Consider the following 16,917-nt stretch of genomic DNA (forward strand, 5'->3'; position numbering starts at 1 on the left):
AGGAGGTCTGCATGTGCTTTATGCAGGCCCCTGCCCAGGAAGCTATGAGTGCTGTGTTGCAGGGATTCTCCTTTCTCACCTTGTGTGTTGTGCTCCACAGTGGTGATTATGAGGACCATAAGAGGATTCAAACCTCTTCCTGGCTGGGGATTGGTGGTAGCAGCACAATAGTTGCTGTCTGTGATACTTGGGCATAAGGGCTGGAGGTATTGTCTTGTGTTTTGTATGTGGTGTGATGCTGGAGGTGTGTCCCTATCATGAGTTCATTGTCTCCCTCTGTGTCTGTGATACATGTGCGCATAGTTTTTGGTGCAATCCCTGACTGGTGGTCTGTGGTGGTGTTTGCAGGCATGCTTTTTTTCATATCAGGGGCTGGTGGTGGTATTTTCTGGTTGTGTGCCTTCCCACTTGCCTCTCAGGCTGAGCACACATTGCATATGGCAGCTGTTCTGCCCACATCGTGGCAGTGTACCTCTGGTCCCAGTGTGACCAGTAAATGAGTATATGATTGTTCTGTTAGAAATGCTGGCCAATTATAATAGTTCAGATGTAGCTGCTACTTAATTAGTGGTAAGTAACAAAATCTTAGAATCAAGACTACAATCTGAAGAGTTGCTTAGGCTCACACCAGAGTCTTGTGCCAGCCCAGCAGAATTTTAACTTCCCCCTTTGAGCAGCTGACACCCCCCAGCTCAATTTGCTTCTCACCCACCCCCAATTTAAAAACCATTTGCCCGACAGCATAGGGAGCTGCTATTTGACATAAGTAGATTATCAATGGATCTTATATATAAACTCATTTCTTAGTCCTTTGGATTTTAGCCAGCATGTCAAAATACACTGAGTTTTCAGGAGTAGAAGCGGGATTTCCCTACATAGGGGTCAGTTGATATAGATCCTAAATTTTACAATAAAGATTAGGGTATAAGGATTCTAACAGAGCAATCCTATATATCTACATAGAAGAAAGTCCTTTTGAATTCATTGGGGTTTACTCCCAAGCAAGCAGGCACATATAATGGATTGCAGCCTAAGGATTATTTTGTATCAGGCAGCCGTAAGGCGGCGGCACCCCCGACCTTTGGTAGGCTGACTGTCCCTCTGCATGCGGACCGGATTTCCTGGTGGTGGTTGTTTTTTTAACGCCATGATTATTTCACTTTAGAGTGGTAGCAAGACAGCCGCTCATGCGGGGCAAAGGAGACGTCTACAACTTTATCGTTGCAGTGATTTGGGAGTATCATTTTTCTCCCCCAGCAATATGAGGTGTTTTTTTTTTCCCCCACGTCTCGTGTGAACTGTTGTTCTAAGTTTGTAAAAGGTTTTTTTTTTTTTTAAGTTCTGCAAAAAGCTTCCTGGGCTGGCTGAGAGAGGAAAAGCGAGCTGTCCATTGTTAATGTCCCCCTGTTGGAGATGAGGAGGCTGAAAGACGATATGCTCATAGTGACGAATAACCATTTTGTTACTAATTCCTCTGTTAATATAGATTCGGGGCAGTGGGCCGAGAGAGTAATTTTTTAAATCGCCTTGCAGTGTAGTCCGCTATTACTCCCAGCTGCAGGTAGAGAGGGATGTATGCGGGGGGGGGGGGGGAGAGGTGCGGCTGAAAGATTCATAACCATCACGTATTTTAGTTCGGTGTTATCCCCACACTGTAAGTTGGGGTGGGGGTTACAACGACCTTGTATTAGGATCTCCACAGTTCAGACGGGGACTAAGGTTGGTGGTGACTTAAAACAGCTCTCTTACGGCGGCTTTTTTAAGACGCTTAAGTGTGTATAGGAGGATCGCAGCCCGATTCCGTCTTTATTGGCGAAAGGTGACATCACCGATACAGGTTTCCCCTGCAACACTAACCACACAGTAGGGCTGAATATGTTATCAAGATGCATTGCAGATGGAATAATTACTTAACGGTGTACAGGCGTGCCGGCGGAATTAATTTTGCCCGCACTGCCTACGCAGCCACCTAGATCGCCTGCTGTATCGCCACGCCTGCTGAAAACACTGTCACAAAAGCACTCCTCTCCGCTTGCAGCAAAGGCACATCCAGCGAAGAGCGGCGCCAGGAGGCGGTCTCCTCCACGCGCGCCACCCTTCCTACGGCTACGGAGGGAGCAGGGCAAAGAGCGGCGCCGGAAGTGAGCCTCGGAGGCTCATGGGGCTTCTGGCCGGGCGGGGCGGGAGGGGACGCGCCGCCTGTGGGCGGGCCGAGGCGCGCGGGCCGGGCTCCTCCTCGCGCGGGCGATTGGGCGGGTTCGCTTCCAGGCAGGCGGCCGTTCCGGGCCTCCCTTTCTCTTCGGTCACGCACCGCGGTGGCGGCGGCAGCAGCAGCAGCTTTCCCCCATCCGCTTCCGTCGCCCAGGCGCGCCCGCCTCGCCCGCTTTCCCCGGGACTTGTGGCCTGGCCGGCGCGGCCGGAGGCGGGCTGTTCGGCGCGGCCGGGCGTGTGTGCGCAGTGAGGGCCGGAGCGGACGGCGGGGGAGATGAACACTGTTCTGACCCGCGCCAACTCGCTCTTCGCCTTCTCGCTGAGCGTGATGGCGGCGCTGACCTTCGGCTGCTTCATCACCACCGCGTTCAAGGAGCGCACGGTGCCCGTCAGCATCGCCGTCTCCCGTGTCATGCTGTGAGTGAGTGGGCGCGGGGGCGGCGAAAGGGGCCCCTCCGCGGCCAAGGGGCCCCTCCTGCCGCAGGATGATTTCTCTCAGCCGCCCCTCTTCCACTCTGGAGGGGAGGTTGCTGTTGCACTCATGTCCTGCCTGTGCGTCTCCTGTCGGCTGCCGGGTTGGCCACGGTGCAACAGAATGCTGGACTAGAGGGACCTTGATCTGATCCAGCAGGGCGCTTCGTATGGAAGCGGGGGAAGGTATTGCTTCTCGGCAGGCATGAGACTGGGTTGTTGAGGGTCCTGAGTGATGCCTTACTTGTTAAAAAACGCGTATTTTCCTTCTTATTGTAGAGCAGTGGTGAGGAGCGTGTGGCCCTCCAGATGTTGGACTACATCCCCCATCATCCCTATTGGCCATGCTGATGGGAGTTGGAGTCCAGCAACCTCTGAAAGGCCACAGGTTCCCCACTGCTGCTGTGGACTATTCCCCATGTGCAAAACAACAAATAAGGGGTTTGCATCTAGTTCCTCCTTAAAAAAAAATAAAAAAAATCATTGGTGATGGGTGGTATAGCCTGTCAGTAGGTCACTGTAGAGACCCCCATATGATTATGACAGTGACTGATGTTTGTTACAGTTATTCGACCAACACAGCCCCCTTCAAAATATTTTTTACATCCCTGCTCTGTTGGAAGTAAATAACTCAAAGGATTGATTTAAAATCAGATTGTCATTTTAAAAAGTGTTGTGTATCGATCATGCAAAACTCTTCTATTTTTCTTTGTTCTATCACTTAAAGTTTTAATTCCATTCTCTTGTAGCTTTCAGAACAGCAGAGCTTTCCTTCCTGTTCTCTCATTTCCCCTTTCTATGAGCCAATGAATGAACAACACGAACTCTCCAGTGCTGTAGTCTGCCCTCTGGCAGGCTCCCTTGGGGGTGTACATGGAAAGGCAACTCTGCTGTTGGGGTTAGCAAGCGTCAGCAGCTGTTGCCCAGGCAGCTTATTGCCAAGCATATGTCTGTCACCATGATGTTAGAAAACGAAAAGGATTTCAGTGTTATTTTGTAGCAAATTATCTTGTTGTTCTTACAAACACAAGCCCTGTACTCAGAAATCCTATCTATATGTGTTGACATTATTCTGAGTAGTTTTATAGATTTCATTTGTGTTCTTAGATGCCGATTTTATGTTTTTTTGGCACACTTAGAGTTAAGAAGGAACATCTCAGCTGATTGTGTTAAATTATGGGTTTCGAGTCTTACATACCTGATGCAATTAAGATGTGCTAAATTAACTGGTTTCTGAATAAAATCATGGCAGTGCATGGAGAATGTACTTATGATCTTTTCTCATATTGGTTCATTTGGGCAAAAACCAGTTGACAAATGTAATTGCACAGTAATTACAATCGTTATAACTCTTAAAACAAAGAAAATAAAGTTAAATTACGTAGCCATACATTATGGATAGCACCACTGAAATCACTTGGCATGCTTTTGTCCAGCTTCTTAACCAGCTTTAACCTATCTGTGCCTTGGCATCTAACAGTTTATGTTTTATTAATTGTATTTGGTACCCATGGTGACTTAACTGTTCTCTAAGGAGATATTTGATTTAAAAATTGCATTATTTTCTTCAACTTTTGCTTTGAAAGTGTGCTCTGAGAGAGAATGGACAATGTTAAGTAGCATTACCCAGGAGAGTTTGAGGATTAAATTCAAACTCTCTGAACTTGCCATGGAGTGCAGGTGGCTGCAGAGGTGAGGATGGGATGGGAAACTTTTTCCTTCCATAAGCTTCCTTAAGAATTTACCTTACGACCCCAGCCATCGGAAATTAAAGGACATGTAGGGCAACTGAGAAATTTCATAGAGATTGGCCACCTAATCTGGCATAAAATTAGAGGTATATGCCCATTTCCAAGTTCATTTTAAAGACTCCATAATTAGGGCCACATTTTATTATGCTAACATTTCTTTTAAATTGTTGGAATGTTTACTTGTGTTCTAATATTTTGTGGAAATTGTATAACTTGGGAGCATTACTTTCTTTAGCTGTCATTAATTTCTCTTCTTCCAAGTAATGAAGTACAGGTCAGAGTAAAGTAATGTATGTTTTCAGATTAGACGTTTCCCTTTCATTACCGCATTAAAATTTTAAGATATAATTCAGAATGGTGAGATGTTACCCTTTTACAATTTAATGGCTAGTATATGAAGATCTCCGTAATTGAATTACTGGAATTATATTTACGGATTAGTCTGAACTGATTTCTGCAGTGTGTTATGTTTGCATGGAATTGCATTAGAAACGAAACATTAGAAATTCCTATCTTTGCAACACTGAAAACATGGATATATAAGTAAATACATTCTGATTTCACATTTGGAGTAGCACTTCTGGGTGAGTTTATATGCCTGATGATGGTTATAAACAACAATAATTTCGGTACTGTTGAAAAATAATTTCAAATTAGCCAAGGTCACCTATTTAGTTTCTTTCTGAAGTGATAGCCAATTTAAAGGTACTTTTCTTGGCATTGTGTCTCCCATTGTTTTCCACTCTGAATAAGGATATCCTTTCCCTGAAGACTCCTATGGTATCTTTTACTAACTGTAAAGACTATTGAATAAGGTGTTGTTGTTTTTTGTTTTTTAGAAAAAATGTAGAAGATTTCACTGGACCAGGAGAAAGAAGTGACCTTGGAATCATTACTTTTGACATTAGTGCAGATATCCTTTATAACAAATACTAGCCCTCAACTATAGCTGAAATATAAATCCTACTTTAAATACAGATTAGTACGAGGGCGAGAAGATGAAAAATCTATGCATTTCTTTGAAGTTACTTCTAGCAGAAGCTAGGAACAGAGAACACATTATAGACTGCTGCAGTTGTTAAAAGCTTACGTGTTTGGTTTGTACTTGAGTGTTATCTTTACGACAGGTTACAGCTATTAATGTAGTGATGATACCATTAATTTTGGTTTGATAGAGCTGTAACATTTCCTGATCTCTTAACCACAACTGAATGAAGTACAGCTTGCAGACTTCCTTCTCCTCTCTTAGTAGTGAATTCCCCCTCCTCCCCTTTGAGCACTATGATGTTGCGTTACATCTGCACAGTGGCTTGCTATGCATGGTTACCTTTTAACCAGGGTTTACAAACCACTTTCAAATTCTGTTCCAGAGCTATCCATGGGCACTTCGAAGGACCAGTTTTACACTTTTATTAACAGAAGAGAGTGCCCATACCACTGTTAACCATGGAATGGAACATATCGTACTTAACATTCCATAAATGCTCTTTTTTCCCTCTCTAATGTTTCCTCCCTTTCTTGGTCACTTAGCACTCTCCCTCAGCTAAGAGTATGCAGTACTTCTCTTTCTTTGTTTGCATCCTCATCTTTTTCTTTCACTCTTGCTTTTTTCTCTGCTGATGGTGCCCACTCCCCCTGCACCCTTTGCCTTATCTCTATTGCTTGCTGAACTTGACTGCAAAATCACACAAGAGTAGTTCTCATATGGAGAAACTCTCAGTTACAAGTGGGTGGATAGTATGGCTGGTTGTGAATCACCCAGAGAACTTCAGCTGTTGGGTGGTATAGAAATGTAGTAGATAAATAAACCAACCAGCCATACAAACTACCCACAACTGGCACCAGCTCCACCACCCGCCTCTGAATCCAGAGAGCAGATAAGCATCCATCCTGAGAACAGTATAAACAAATGTTTAGAAGCCCAGGTGGGGGGCACTGACCTTGCCTAAGGGCAAACTTAGGCAACTTAGGGGTAGGCAAACTTCTTGGGCCATGGGCACATCTGGCAATTTGAGAAACTAGGTGTCTCGGTGTCCTAGGCACCATCACAACATTGCACAAAAAGACTTGAGTGCGAGGGAGAGGTAGGGTTGGGGTTCAGACAACTCATTTGAACCCATAGTTTTCAGCACTAATGGATACCTATTTCACTGCAATCCCAGCTGCTGTTAAGAAAAAGTGTTAACTCAAAAAAGACAGTGGGAGGTGTAGGGCACCCTGGCAGGGACCAATAACGGGGTGCACTGGTTCCTTAAGGTTATGCAGACCTGTTTCAGCAGTAGTTTGCTATGTGGCATGAGGGGCTACTCTTTGAGAAACATGTTGAAAGCCCATGGAAGTAGTAGTAATTTTTGGATTCTGGCCTAGAACTCCAGTGTACAAGAGATTTTCAATTCTATTCTTAGATATCCCAGGTAGTTCAGTAACAATATCCAGATCTTGCTAATCAAACAAAATGGACTAACTTGCAATGGTATCCATCAATTTCTAGTATTGATATCCAATTTCTGTTTGTTGTTGTTTTCATGTTTATATTGATTTTAAGCAGCTTTGCACTTTTCATTGAGGTAAAGCAGAATAAAAATGCTTTAAAATTAAATTAACATTGCTTATTTTAAATAATTTGCATAGTTTTGTAATTCCTTGGAGGGTTTATTTTATTTATTTAAAGGTGAGTATAGACTCGGGGAAAAGTGCAGGGAGGGCAGTAGATTTGGAAAGGGAGGGTGCTGTCTGCTTTTGCTATGTTCTGATTTTCAGCAAAAGTCATAAGCTGTCTTATTATTAAATTAAAGGGTCATGTCTTGACTTATACAGATCAAAATGACATTAGTCCAGTGGAGAGATTTAATGTTCTATAACAAAAGAGACAATTTTCAAGTTGGCAAATTCCTTTTAAAGAAAACACTTTTTATCTGTACTGACTGGCCCTGTTCACTCATAACAACAACCCATCAGTTTAGAAACTGATGAGTTGTCGTGTATGAGTGAGAGAGAATGGGCATGCTGCTTGCAGCACACCCCACCTCTTCCACTTTTACTCAACAATGCATGATTGGCTTGTTCATAGGCTGCTGAGTGTGGTGTCCAAACACAGACCGCTGGGTTGTTTACAGGCTAAACAACCCAGCAGTTAACCAAACAACAAACCATGGGTTAATCGCTGGGTTGTTTAACCCCTTAAACCTGGACTGCAACCAAGCAGTCCAGGTTTGGATGCCATGCTCAGCAACCTACAAAGGAGCCAATCGTGGAATGCGCAGCAAAATTGGAAGAAGTGAGCGCTCTCTCTTGCTCGTGCACCGATGGGTTGCCGTTATGTGTGAACCAGGTCAATGTGAATGTTTTGAAAATCAAATTTTGGTGTAATGTATGTTCCTTAACGTTCTCACATCTGCATAGTATATTTGACTGGAATGTTAAACAGTTATTTCTGTATTTATCAGCAGAATATTCAACAAAGAACAATGTAAGTATGACTTTAAAAGGGGGTAAGTAGGAAATCATACTAGTTTTACAGCTATTTCATAATGTCACAGAACAGCACAGTAGTTCTAGAAGTGCAATAGGCCTTTCCCTTTTTTCTTCTTATGCTGTTCCCTCTCCACCTCCGTCACCACAGAAATCAACCCTGCATTGTATGCTGGGGAGAACCAAGAGGTAGTTTGTGATTATACAATATGTGCGAAAGGCAGTGTGTGGGTTACTGTTTGGCAAAAGCTTGGAAAAGGCCCATTGTAATTTTCTGCATTAGAAGTACTCCCATTGCACTTCCCAAATAACACCTATAATGTTTATATGAAAGTCTATCCATATTTTAAAAGTTTTTCCAGCTTAAATGCTGTTCTGAAATGTGTTCCACAATGCTGTCTCTGTAGAAATCAAAGCAGTTTGGTTTTCAAATGCTATTTCAGTATTTAAAGTCTGTATACCCTGTTATAACAGTTATACTGCTGACATTTTGTGACTGAATTAAGCATTGTTAGATGGAAATGGATACATCACTGATCTTTTTAATCTCTAGTCTCTGTCATAAAAGGAAACTTGTACAATTTTTTATTTTATTTATTATTAAATTTATTAATCGCCCATCTGGCTGGTCACCCAGCCACTCTAGGCGATGTACAACATACAATAAAAACAGTTTAAAACAATAAAATTCTACAATAAAAACATTTTCTAAAATACCCTAACCCACCCCAAATGTCTGCCTGAACAACCACGTTTTTAATGCATGACGGAAGCTCATTAAAGAGGGGGCATGATGGAGTTCCCTAGGGAGGGAGTTCCACAGAGTGGGGGCCACCACAGAAAAGGCCCTCTCCCTCGTCCCCACCAGTCTAGCTATCCTGGCTGATGGGACAGAGAGAAGGCCATCCGAGGCTGATCTTGTTAAGCGGCCTGTCCGGTGCTGCTGGAGGCGCTCCTGAAGATAGGCTGGGCCGGAACCATATAGGGTTTTAAAGGTCAAAACCAACACCTTGAATTTGGCCCGGAAAACAACTGGTAACCAGTGCAACTCCTTCAGCACTGGAGTGATGTGATCTCGCCGGCGGCTGCCTTTAATCAGGCGAGCTGCCGCGTTCTGTACCAGCTGCAGTTTCCGAACCGTCTTCAAGGGTAACCCCACGTAGAGCGCATTACAGTAGTCTAAACGAGAGGAGACCAGGGCATGATGGGAGCAGATGGTCGGGAAGGAAGGGGCGCAGCCGCTGTATCAGATGGAGTTGATACAGCACTGTCCGGCTCACAGCTGACACCTGAGCCTCCATGGACAGCTGGGAGTCCAAAATGACCCCCAGGCTGCAGACCTGGTCTTTCAAGGGTAGCCGTACCCCATTCAACACCAGGTCAGCATCCCCCAGCCTCCTCTTGTCTCCCACCAAAAGTACCTCGGTCTTGTCAGGGTTCAGCTTCAGCCTGTTCCTCCCCATCCAGCCACTCACCGTCTCCAGACATTTGGACAGGGCTTGTCCAATGGCTTGAAAAGACACATCTGTGGATTCATAACCATGCTAGTCAGAAAAGACAGGGCTTGAACAGTGATCTTGGCTTCAGGGAGCACTGCAGTACTCTTTAACTGCCTGCTGTTTTGTTACATTACTTCCATTCCCTTTGTTTCATCAAATCTCTATAAATTTAAAAGGGCAAATCTTTCTCCAAACAGTGAAAAGTGTATCCAATAAAACATTTCTACCTTAATTCTGCACAGTGAGTCCCCAAGACTTGTGTTTCACATGACGCTCATGAACAACATATGTTCATATGTTTTAAAACATTTGTATGCTGTTGTGGTATATTTTCAAAAATATCCTCACAACTAGACAAAGTATAAACAAGCTTTAAGTAGTAGTTTATCCCAATCTCTTTTTATCTCAGTGGAGCTTTGTCAGTTCACCATGTTTGGAAATCAGGCTGAAGTTCCGAACCTATATGGAGAGCTGGTTTGCACCTAATCATAAGGCAGAATTTATTGGGAACGAGCAAGTGTACTAGTGCATGCTGCTTGATTTCTCCTGCTTAGTTCCTCCTGCTAGTGGGAGTGGCTAAACAAACCAGGAAACCTCTATCTGTAGTTTGTTTAGTGTTATGTCCAAATTGGGATTCCTGGCTTGTTGGTCTCCTATGAAGTCGGAATCTGAAGCCAAAAACAAACCCTGTTGTTTTAGAAGTAGTATTTTTTTCTTTTTTTTAATTTTGTAGGGACTAATATATTATTATAGTTTACTGCCTTCATTTTCTTCCAGGAATGATTTCAGCTGCTTTATGCTTTACTATGCTGCTCTTTACTGTCAAGCCCATAATTCTTGATTTTTTGGCAATTAGCCTATCATTGAGATAAAACAGTACCCCTCAAGTCTTCCATTAATGGCTGTCTAGATGTAGAGATGGACAGAACCATCTTAAGTTGGTTTGTGTCCATTCCATTCTGTTTCTCCATTCTGTGGATTTTTTAGGAGCCTACTAGGGACACTGTATGGGAAAAAATATTCTGCCCCATTGGTACATAGGAGCAAGCATCTTCCTCCTTCCTCCCATATAATTATCCAGAAACTGACAGCATATAATGACATACAGCATACATTCCTGGAGCATTTTCAACCTGTGTGGCAGCCTCTATGCTTTCTAGCTGCTTTAAGCAGCTTGAACCTATAAAACAAAATTGTTTTCAATAAAAAGGCAGCCCTGAGACCACTTCATAAAACTGCAAGCACTTGAACTGTGTGGCGGAAAGGGTTTGTAGAACTGTGGACTAATCCGCATATCTGTTCTGGGCTGAGTACTGGCCCAGGAGGTGCGGATTGGCTAAGTTTGCTCCAAAATACAGAGTGAATGAAAAACTCAAGCTTCCTTATCTACGTGTTCAGCTTGGTTGATCAGGAGAGGTTTTTTTGGTAATTTTTCATTAAATTAACTTGGTGATTAATTGTAACTTTAATTGTAGGCTTTGAACCAGGTTGTCCTTTGGGACAAAATCATTTTGAGAGGAGATAACCCAAAGCTGCTGTTGAAAGATATGAAATCAAAATACTTCTTCTTTGATGATGGAAATGGTCTCAAGTGAGTAAATTTCCACCCTATATTAATTTGTAGCTACTATATATTTGTGATATATGTGCAGTGCTAGAAGTGAGAGAACTCTTAAACAGGGAGAGGTCCAGTTCACAAGATCATCGTGGCTTAAACAAGCCATGATGGTTTGTTTAAGCTGCGCACATGCTGGAGGGGAAACAGCCCTCAAATAACCCTGTTGTTGGGTTATTTGAGGGTTGTTTCCCCCTCCAACAAGCCATGCCACTTGGGTTTGGATGACTTGACTAGCCACGCCTGGGCGAGTAATTAGGCAAATGGTGCTCAGCAGGTACTGTGGCTTAAGCCACTGTGGCTTGTTTAAGCCACAGCGATTATGTGAACCAGGTCAGAGTGTATCTCCACTGGAATAATATACATGTTTTCTTGAAGAAGCACAATGCTACAAACCTGCCAATACAACAAATTTTGCAAAGAGCCATAGTTAGCATAACTTATATGCAGATGTTGAGTTCCCCTTATGTTCTCTATAGCCACATTTATGGGTATTCTGGCTGTGCCTCTGCAAAGTTTAACTTTCCTTCAGGAGTTACTGGCTCTTCCTACCTGAAAACACATGCCAACCTGCAGCGGCTGAGCATATGCAATAAATAGGCATGAGACACTGAAGGGTTTGTGTGAGAGCAGGGTACATTGAGAACAGTTACAGCAGGACAAGAGCACATAGATAAGTAAAAAAGAAAATAACAGTAGAACGTGTGAAGAAGTGCTGCAGTTACAAGACATGAATGTATTCCCCTAACAGATCTTTACTGTGTGCTGTTGATTACTGATACGCTTTCACCTTCCTTACATGTGTAGAATATAAGTGACTTGGCACTGGCTTCCAGGAAAAGAGGGACAATTGGTAGCTGCTCATGCCTTCCCCACCTTTTAGTTGCAATCTTTCATGCTTGGTTCCTGTGCAGAAATGGCCTTTCCTAGTGACTACAACTGAAGGACAAGCCAGGAAAGCCTTCATCAACCTTTAATTCTGATATAAGGGAATGTGACATGCACGGAGTCCTATGTCACATGATGGGGTGTACTTTATCACAGATTTAGATTAGTGGTGAATCTACACTAACAAATTTAAACCAGTTTATGTCAGGTGTAACATCCTGGCATCTTTTTGTGAAGTGTGGGATATTGTAGTTCTGACACTTGCTCGATATACCCCCCTTCCCAAATCTCTACAGCTGCTAAAGTTCCTTGGAAGAAGAAACCATAATACTCTGTGATTTACATTTGTAGTGCAGAAGTGTCTTTAAAATAAAGAAGGTAAAACATCAATAAAATCAGTCAAAACAACCAGTTAAAACCAACTGAAACATATTTACAAGTGAGCTTATGGGTCAAAAGGCATGTCTTTTTTAAAAAAGTATTTGCCTATGGACAGTCATCAGAGGCTGGGCTAGCCAGAACTCCTTTGGCAAGGAGTTCCTGAGCCTGGGAGCAGCCACTGAGAAGGCCCTTTCTCATGTTTCTGCCAACTGTGTGTCATATGTTAGCAGAACAGAAAGAAGGGAGTCTCCTGAGGACCTTAGTCCAGGCAGGCCGATATGGGGGAATGCAGTCTTTCACATAATGTGGTCCCAAGTTGTGTAGGGCTTTGTCGGTCAAAACCAGTAATTTGAATTGTGCTCAGAAACAGACCAGCAGCCAGTGAAGCTGCTATGACATGGGAATCACATTCTCTCTAGAGCCAGAGTCAGTCAGTAGTCTGGTTGTAGTATTCTGAATCAGCTGAAGTTTTCAAACAATGTTCAAAAGCAGCCCATGTAGAGAGTGTCCAAGCGAAATTTAACTAAGGCATGTATCAGCCAGAATGTGCCCCCAGTAATAGTCTGCAGCAGTTTGGGAAAAGCACACTAAAATTTGGATTCACTTCTCTGTGATAAGAGGTAATATTTTAACAACCGGTAGGCTTAGCTATCTCTCTTGACACGCTTTTCTCTGTTGGCAACTAAGCCAGTCAGATAAGAGAGGTTTATCTGTGATGAGCTTTTCAGGTAATGAACCTACTGCCATATTAGTTTTAGTTATTATGCAGTAAACATTTTGTGTGAATTGGACTTCCGTTACCACATCTCACCTTCACATCACACACAGATGCACAGAAGGAGACCAGTGAGTAAAACACTGTCCTCCACAACTTTTAACTACAGAGCCATAACAAATGACTGAAACAGTTATTCTTTGACATAAGCAGTGATAAGAGAAACTACTACTTCTGAATCTTGTTTTTGAGGTGCCAGAGTGTTAGGAGCCTTATGGTGCTCCCAGATTTCAGGTGACTGGAAAGAAACTGTTTGAGGCCACAGTTTCCACCTTTTATATTGCTTCTGCTTCCAGGGGTATGATGGGAGAACATTAAGTATGGTCGAGTCTCATTGAGATCTGCAGCACTCCACGGCTTAATATTAGTCATTTGATTTAGAACGTTGCACAGTTTATTGGCATTTTGTTAAGATACAGAGTACCATGAACTTAATTAAAATAGTTTCTTGATATGAAAAATGGGTCATTTGCATGTGGCTGTTGGAATGCATTGTAAATCAGATAAATGAATTCTTAATGTTGATGTGATAATCCATATAGCTAATATGCTATAGCATTAATTAAAGCGTATACTGCTTAGAATATACAAATGTTTCTCCTAATGCTCTGTTCAAATTGCAGGGGCAACAGAAATGTCACTTTGACTCTTTCATGGAATGTCGTACCAAATGCAGGCATCCTACCTCTTGTGACAGGAGCAGGACATGTATCTGTTCCATTTCCAGATACTTACAAAACGGCAAAAAGCTATTAAATTATTATGCTGAACCTTGAGCAACATATTTTTATACTTGTACATTATAAATTTTATCCCTTTTTCGTCTCCCGCCCACTGCAATTCAAAGGTACTGTACTTAATTTCTTTAGGTTTAGCTGAGAGGGAGGGAAAATAATTTGTTGGGTCTGTTTTTAATTTTAAAGAAACAAAATTGAAATCTCAAGGAAAGGTGATTGTTTAAATTTTGGGCAAAATGTTTTTGTGTTGACTATTGGGACAGGACATACCTTTCTTATAAATAAACTTTTTGAAACCAGAAAAAGTTTGTTTGGTTTGAATGTATTGAGAATTCATGGTTTTCCCCTTCCAGTCTCCTACCTGTGTGTAGGGATAGGAACATCTTTCTTGAGATTTCAGAATGGATAGATTCTTGTTTGCAATAGTACAGCTGAAATCCTATTATGAAAACATTTTATAAAAGGCCTTTGAACAAAACCTTATTAAATTAATGCTGCATCCTTCAAAAATAAATGCATTCACATTTTTATATAGTTTCCTTTTAAAGTATTGTATCCAGTGTAATACTAGTGGGAAAAGTATAAGACATGGCATTCCGCTAATAATTGGATTCCGCTAGTAGTTGTGTGCTCTGTTAGTGGTTGCGCAAGTTCTGGTGGAACAACAAGCACAAGCAATACTGAGTACCAAGAAGTTGTCATAAGCTGTGAAAGTGTGCGTGCAAAGGATGAAAGCAGTATTTAAACAGGCTGCAGAAGATTTGCGTTAATGAAATGACACAGTTGGATGCAGCCCGAAGGGGTAAAATCCAACATAAGCCATATTTACAGTATGCCCATTGAAATGAAGAGAAAGCCAGTGTGGTGTAGTGGTGAAAGTGGGAGCCAGGAGATCCGGGTTATAGTCCCCACTCGGCAATGGAAGCTCACTGGGTGACTGGGCCAGTCACAGACTCTCAGCTCAACCTACCTCACAGGGTTGCTGTTGTGAGGATAAAATGGAGAGGAGGAGGAGAATAATGTAAGCTGCCTTGTGTTCCTTGCAAGAAGAAAAAAGGTGGGATATAAATGCAATAAATAAACAAAATAAGTTAGTTGTGACTACTCTAAGTCCCATTCATTTCAGTGGCCTAGTTCACATGTAACAACAACACAGAGTATGACCAGGTTTGCATGTAGTGACAACCCAGAGTATGACCTGGTTCACACAACATGGTGGGTGGCCGTGGGTTAATTAACCCATGATTAGCCACAGCACAATTAACCCTCCATTAGTGGTTGGGTTAAGTGTGGGTTGCTTAAGCTTTGAGTAACCCATGTTGGCTGGGTTCACATGCAACACTGCAACCCCCAGTTGGAGGTTGCATATTCAAAATGGCGGCTGCACACACTGGGGCTAATCATTGGTTAATTAACCCACAATAAGCCACTCTGTCATGCACACTGGCTCTATGGGTTGTTGTTGAATCGTGGGTTGTCATTATGTGCGAATCCTACACTATGGTTTAAATATGGGATATTAAACGTGAACAACCCAAAGTTAGTAACCCAACAATAAGCCATGGGTTTTCTTCCTTGGTGGTTCATGGTTAGCAACAATCCAGACTCAACCCAGACTCCAGGGTTGTTATGTGCGAACCAGGCCTCAGGGTTGAGTATAGTTTGTTGAATTGTGAGTTGTTACGTGCAAACCTTGCACTATGGTTGCTAACCATGAACAACCCAAGTAGAAAACCCATGGTTTGTTGATTGGTGGTGCACTCTGGGTTGTTCATATTAGATCAGCAAACATAAATGCATGGGCTTGGATCCTAAGATAAATTAAGAAACCTCATAGAAGAAAAGGTTCCCATCCCTTCCTACTCCATGCAGTTGTTCAGAAGGACCTTCCTCAACAACCCAGGATGGAATTTAGAGAGGTCCAACCAATTTTGGGTGATTCCATTATTCCCCAGCAGCTCCCACATCCCACCCCATGTTGTTCAGAGGGACCCCCAACCCTTTGGAGAAACGTTTTGGGTGGTGCGGGGAGAGGAGGGGACAGGGAGTTGTCCTTTCATGAACTTGCCTAGCATCCAAGCCATAGAATACTTTGTTCATTTAAATACAGCTTAGTTTTGATTTGTAGTTTACCTTGTCAAAAAGGCCTTGCTGCTTTAAAAAAAATCCCTGTTCTCTCATATCTCATACTTTCCTTTCGCACTTCATGGATTGACCAAAGCTACCCAGTGCAGCCCTTACCTATCCTGACAGTGGGCAGTATCCAGTGGTAGTCCTACGTAAACTAGGCCCACTCATATTGATGGGTTTACTCTGTGTAGGAGCACCATTGGATACTGCCCAATATTTCCTGTTTAGCTCTCCCCACTTAAATGGGATGTGCACAGACTTGCCATCTATTTTTAATCTCCTATTCTCCTTCCTTTATCTGCCCCCCCCACCCCAAGAATCATATAAGCCTCCAGATAGTACAAAAATCAAACAAACCCTTAATTAGATGTAATGGAATAGGGCTACAGAACCCCTTTACCTGTAGGGCAGAAGTGGTGGTTCATGGCTTTTGACAGGAATGTAGGCCAGAATATTCTACAACCTCTGACAGTAAATGACCATTGTTGCTTCACAAAGAACACTTCTTGGACATTATGTGAATGCATGGATGGGTAGGGAGCAGGAGTGCCTATGAATCCTGAAAATAGTTGCCTTAAGCAGTTGTTTATTTTTCTAAAGACTTAACACTAGCAGTTTATCTTTTTCTGAAAGAAACTGGAATCCCGACATTTCCATTTATATATTTTTCTAGGGGGGAAACCTCACTTCCTGAAATGGTTTTTCTTTAATTTTCTCTTGGCCCCTTTCCAGGATTCTTTTCTCCCCCTGTATACCCCTTTCCTTCTCTATCCAGAATGTGCCTGTAATTTCAGTAACCATACACAGCGTCAATAAAACCTCTATATCATATGCTTTCACAATATCCTTACATCATAATAAGCCTTGATAGAAAACCTTAATAAGGTGGTTGAACCTGGGACCCAGTGAACAGTCTGGGAACATCTCATGCTTCAGGATCACTAAACTAAGGTGAAAACCAGATTAGAAATCTGGATGAAGAAAACTG

The 16,917-nt window shown here is 42.6% G+C and overlaps 1 protein-coding gene and 1 long non-coding RNA gene across 2 annotated transcripts; one reads left to right on the forward strand and one right to left on the reverse strand.

Moving 5' to 3' along the window:
* The first annotated feature begins 2,295 nt into the window (after positions 1 to 2,295).
* SPCS3 (signal peptidase complex subunit 3) lies at positions 2,296 to 14,104 on the forward strand. The gene is made up of 5 exons (XM_084856488.1): positions 2,296 to 2,628; positions 5,273 to 5,346; positions 7,826 to 7,902; positions 10,879 to 10,994; positions 13,686 to 14,104. The coding sequence occupies exons 1-5, from the start codon at positions 2,486 to 2,488 to the stop codon at positions 13,816 to 13,818; spliced, it is 543 nt and encodes a 180-aa protein (XP_084712614.1). The 5' UTR covers positions 2,296 to 2,485; the 3' UTR covers positions 13,819 to 14,104.
* On the reverse strand, positions 13,893 to 16,765 carry LOC146344059 (uncharacterized). The gene is made up of 2 exons (XR_014792134.1): positions 16,137 to 16,765; positions 13,893 to 16,045 (listed from the first exon to the last, which is right to left on the reverse strand). It is a non-coding gene; the product is annotated as an uncharacterized LOC146344059 (long non-coding RNA).
* Between the last annotated feature and the right edge of the window lie 152 nt (positions 16,766 to 16,917).

Source organism: Heloderma suspectum, chromosome 5 (assembly GCF_057233095.1).
Source record: "Heloderma suspectum isolate Gila_16-S chromosome 5, 16-S_ref, whole genome shotgun sequence".
Taxonomy (NCBI): Eukaryota; Metazoa; Chordata; class Lepidosauria; order Squamata; family Helodermatidae; genus Heloderma; species Heloderma suspectum.